This window comes from Chionomys nivalis, chromosome 3 (genome assembly GCF_950005125.1).
Source record: "Chionomys nivalis chromosome 3, mChiNiv1.1, whole genome shotgun sequence".
NCBI classification, from domain to species: Eukaryota; Metazoa; Chordata; class Mammalia; order Rodentia; family Cricetidae; genus Chionomys; species Chionomys nivalis.
In genome coordinates this window covers 37,448,497-37,454,019 of record NC_080088.1, presented here as the reverse complement: position 1 = coordinate 37,454,019, position 5,523 = coordinate 37,448,497, and the positions used below count along the sequence as shown (strand labels likewise).

The 5,523-nt window shown below is 32.6% G+C and overlaps 1 protein-coding gene across 1 annotated transcript; it reads left to right on the top strand.

The window, feature by feature from the left end:
• The first annotated feature begins 650 nt into the window (after positions 1-650).
• LOC130871891 (olfactory receptor 5K3-like) lies at positions 651-1,574 on the top strand. Its single transcript, XM_057765586.1, has one exon. The coding sequence runs from the start codon at positions 651-653 to the stop codon at positions 1,572-1,574; it is 924 nt and encodes a 307-aa protein (XP_057621569.1).
• Positions 1,575-5,523: the final 3,949 nt, after the last annotated feature.

Here is a 5,523-nt window from a genome sequence, read left to right as displayed (position 1 = left end):
GCCATAAAAAGCACAGGAAGGATTTAAATGTTTCAGAAACTAAATGGGAATAAAGGCACAGAGAAATTCAGTGTTTATAAAAAGTAGGTTATTTCTTTAACTTTTGAGTAATTTTATTTACAAATAACTTTACATTCATTAGTCCATACTAATTTTGTAATTCATAAAATAAATTTAATACATTGACAATATATTTTCAAAAAACATTTTCTTTTCATGTTGAATATATTAAATATTTTTTTGTTAAACAAAACACATTTACAGATATTTTGTTTAAAATTTATTTCAATGCTCTTTATCAAACCTGGCATCAAAATTATTTTGGAACAATAAGTTAAATATGTCTGTGTGACTTAAATGTTTAAGATATAATTACATAAATTCATAAATAAAATCCCTTTCTAATTTTAAAAAAGTTGCTTTTCTAATAATATGTTATTATTGTAAAATGTGAATTAAATTTGGAGATCATCGATGCCAGAAATGTATGTGATAAAATACTCTCAAGAAGCATAGCTAGCTACATTCCAGAGGCAACAGCACATGCAAAAAGAGAGAAAGAAAGAAAGAAAGAAAGAAAGAAAGAAAGAAAGAAAGAAAGAAAAGAAATTTCCCTCAGTATTGAAATTTTTATCTTTCTAATTACAGAGATGGCTGAGAACAACTACTCCTTAACAACAGAATTCATACTGTTGGGATTCTCAGATCACCAAAACCTGAAGACTCTCCTGTTCCTGGTGTTTTCATTCATCTATCTAGTCACCATGGTGGGAAATCTTGGGCTGGTTTTCTTGATCTACAACGAACGCCGCCTTCACACACCCATGTACATCTTTCTGGGCAACCTGGCTCTCATGGATTCCTGCTGCTCCTGTGCCATCACTCCCAAGATGCTAGAGAACTTCTTTTCTGCGGACAGAAAGATATCTCTCTATGAATGTATGGTACAGTTCTATTTTCTCGGTATTGCTGAGACCACAGACTGTTTTCTTCTGGCAGCAATGGCCTATGACCACTATGTGGCCATATGTAACCCATTGCAGTACCACACTATGATGTCCATGAAGCTCTGCCTTCAGATGATCATAGGAGCCTACATAGCAGGAAACGTGCATACTATGATTGAAGTGGGGCTACTGTTGAGGTTAAAGTTCTGTAGGTCTCATGTAATCAAGCACTTTTTTTGTGATCTCCTTCCATTATATAGACTCTCCTGTACTGATCCACATATCAATGAGCTAATATTATTTATTTTGGCAGGGTCAATTCAAATATTTACTATTACCATAGTTCTCGTGTCTTACTTTTATATACTTTTCACTATATTCAAAATAAAATCTAATAAGGGTAGGGGGAAAGCCTTATCAACTTGTGCATCCCACTTTTTGTCTGTATCAATATTCTATGGTTCCCTTAACTTCATGTATGCTCAACCACATTCGGTCAATGAAGGAGATAGAGACATACCTGTAGCTATTTTCTATACCCTAGTAATTCCTTTATTAAACCCTTTCATTTACAGTCTGAGAAATAAGGAAATAATAAATGTGATGAAAAGAACCATGAAGAAGTGATGATTCTGCAAAATTAGAAAAAAGAACCAAATCCATTGGACCTCTGATTTTAAGAACAACATGCCCTTTCCTAAATATACTCATAATAAGCAAGTGGTCAAATTTAAACAAAAAATTGATCAATCTATTGAAACCTAAGCACATTTGATTTGCAATTATTTCAAAATAATTACATTCTGTTAAAATATTCTTGAAATTCTCAGGTATAATTTAAAGAACTGTTGAAGTATTGGAATGTATCAAGGCACATTTTCCAATATATCTAATTAATTTTATGAATAAAGCTGTTATTACTAATTGCTGCATCCATTTAATATCATTAGCATGTTGTTCAATTTCATATCTTAAAATTTCAAGCAAATTACAAGCTTTTATTTATAATAATAAGTTCCATCAATGGAAGAAAATTTTCATTGAACAACTTGATTTTCAATTTTATATTTGTGTTGTTTCAAGAGATTTTCAGTATGTACCTATCCAAAATATTCTAACAAGAATATTTTCATATTGAGTATTTAGTCATTTTTTCCTCTCAAATTTTCTGAACCATAGTATCATATAATAGTAATTAATGATAAGTAAGGCTTATAAATTCTTGCTTCAAAATGATTCTATTACACTGAAATTTCAATATTGTTTATTTTTATCCCTAATTTGATTAGCTGTCCATTATAAATGATATTACAACTCCCAAATGTTTCCACTAAATCAAAACCAATTTTTTCTCCTACATGATGGTATTATTTTTTGTTGACATTTAGGAATAAAAACACCTTCAAGAACTCAAATGAAAACATTTAATATATTCATAATTTTAAAAAACATATGTCATTCAAGCTCAACAGAGCAGAAAACAAATGAAAACTGTAAATATCTAAACACATGCACAGAATTATGTTTGTGTGTGTGTGTGTGTGCATGTAAACAGACTAAGCAGGTTATATTATATAACTGAGAAGGTATATAGTCTCAGTTTTCAAAACATGTATATAGAGATAGATGATAGGTTAATCAATAGATCAATCAATTGGTGGATGACAGGTAGATATTATGTATATAGGTATGGATAGATAATAGACAGACAGAAAGACAGGCAAACAGACAGACAGTAAATATTACAATTTTTGATGAACGAAATGATCAGAAATTAGTAAATAACCTTGTGGGTACATGGGAGTATTTGGATAGAGGAAAGAGGAAATGATCCAATAATACAATTTCAAGAATATTTTAAAAGGGATTTAGTTATTAAGTAACATCTGTCATAAAATGCACATTTGAGTCAGTCTTTGAGACAATGAGTGCATCAGGGAGAATAGGGCCTGTGGGTGAGCATTGGGACAGAACAGATACAGTGTAACACTCTTTAGAAGACAATCTTTCCTGTAAAGTTGCAAATAATCTTTCCATTCAGCAATTGCTCCTCATTATGGTGGTCATCTCTGTGAAGATGGTCAGGAATTTCCCTTAAGCTGTGTCTCATTAAAATACAAAGTAAATTTATTTTATATTTCAACCTATTTTATGTATTTTGATAAATTCTTTCTTCCTTTTCCTTTTTTGCCTCTTTACTTGCATCTCCTTTCAATTCCTCCTGTTTCTTCTCTCCTTCTCTTGCTGCCCTCCCCTTCACTGTCATCTTATCCTCCCTCTGCTCTCTTCCTTTCTCTTCTCTATCCTCTCTACTCTCACGCCACTCCATATTCTCCCTTTCTCTACTATTTTCTTTCCTCTTTCTTCACCTCCTTTTATTGCCCTATTTCCCCTTCTTCCTTTCTCTTTGCTTTCATCTCATCCTTCCCTTTCCTCTCCTGGCCCCACTTTTCCTAGTCTCCTGCTCCTCTTCCCACTCCCTTCTCCCCTCTATCCCTCTCTTGTCTTCCCTTTGCTTCTCCCTTCACTTCCCCTTTTACTTTTTCACTCTCATCTGTCCCTCCATTCCCTTCTTACTCTTTCCCTTCCTCTTCTTTTCTTCCCTTTCTCTTTTCTCTTTGAATATTTAAACCTCTACTTACTCAATGAGAAAAATCTTGCAGGTGTAAAATACGTACAATCCACCCAGAAAAAAAATAGACTATACCAAGTTTTCCTTCAACTTTTAGAATAAATTAGTTTTATTAATATGTCTGGGCATCATTAACATTTTGAAAATACTCACTAAAATTCCTAAAATTAACACATTTTCTCAGTTTAAGTAATAACTTATTCTTCTGCTAGTGCGAACTCAACTGGAAAACTCCAAGGCTGTTACAGAGTCACTCTTTTTTATCTCAACAGTTTCTGACACACTTCTAGTTCTCCATCATGAAATCCTGGCTCTCAAACTTTATAATTCTTTCCAAAGAACAAGAACTAGAAATTTGCCAAAGAGTTTATTCAAGTGACAATTTTTACTAGTTTTCATTGTACAGTATATGTGTTTATTTGGAAAAAAAACTGTACAAAACTGTCACATTCATAGCACTGAAATGTATATCTGGTGTATGCCTCCACTAAGTGGCTTAAGTGTGATCCGGGGAATAGAAAGAGACAACTTACTACCGCAGCTCGTCTGTCCTATACGCACAAACCAACCATGGCATGAACATGCACACAGAACAGATAAGTACACGATCAGACATGCAAACTCAGTCTTTCTCTCTCTTCTCTATTATCCCAATGGTCACATTCATCTTTTGTTAAAATTTGTAGTATAAACTTGAACTCTTTACATTTACATATGTAAGAATATTTGACTTTCATTATTTACTTTTTTATAAACTAGTCTGTTTAACTAGTTATAATGGCTAGGCATTGAAATATTTGCCTACACACTTCATCTGCTACATTTCTACAGAACCATTTATTATCACAATTTTGAATTATTATATATGTACATATTTTTGCATAAGTGATAGTGTCAGGTTTCCTGCCTCAAACAAAACTAAAAATTTTGTTATAGGTGAATTAAATACAGTGATTTCAAACTTTGTTATGACTTCAAACATTATTTCATAAAAATTTTTTAAAATGTGTGTTTTAGTTACTATTATGTTGTTAAATATAGTCTTTTTCCTGCTCTTTATAAAAGTCTTTTGGTATTTTGGACGCTTTGTACTCTTTTTCATTGTGTTTTTAATGTTAAGACCTTGACTACAAGCTTAATTTGTTTAACCTGCATTGTCAACTTTTGTGTTTGTAATACACGACAATGTCTTGCAAGTAGATGTACAACAGTGACTAATTCTTTTTAGTTAATCAAAAATAAATTAATGAAAAATTAATTTTTTTGGTTACTGGCATAAGGTTTACAGAGACATAATAGAAAATAGAAAATGTCTTCCCTTTCCTTACCCATTCCTGAAACCACCACAGACCACAGAAATTCCACAAAACTTGTTATATACCTGGGGTCATGAATACTTTTCATGTGTGAACTACGTTTATCCGGTTTTATTAAGACTATGCATGTATTTTCAGCATTATCTCACTTTCCTGCAAAGACCCCTCACAGAAGTAATGACTCGCCCCTGACTTACAGTTATTTAATACAGAATTGTGATGTTAAGAGACATGAAAGCCATTCTTTGTTAAGTAGAAATTCTGTTTTAGAGTCAAATAAATGTCACTGTAAAGAAGAAAATGAAAAATAATTCAAATACTTAGTTAAGTTGTTTTTTTAATGGTAGAGTACATCTTATAATCAAAGAGTGGCAGGATTATGTGTGTGTGCTGTGTATATATACATAGGTGTATGAGAGTATTTGAACACACACATGCACACAGAGGACAGAGGAGCACATTGGCTGTTCTTTTCTCTAACTCTCCTTCTTTAGACAAAGTCTTTCACTGAACCTGGAGCTATGCTGATGAGCAGCAAGCTCTAGCAATCCTCCTGTCTTCACTCCTCTCATAATTACTAGAAAAACAAGTGCATGAGGGCACATCCACATTTTTAATGGGGATTGTG

What these genes read in the sequence shown, in the direction of transcription:
- LOC130871891 (XM_057765586.1), top strand. Translation starts at nt 651, where the DNA reads ATGGCTGAGAACAACTACTCCTTAACAACAGAATTCATACTGTTGGGA.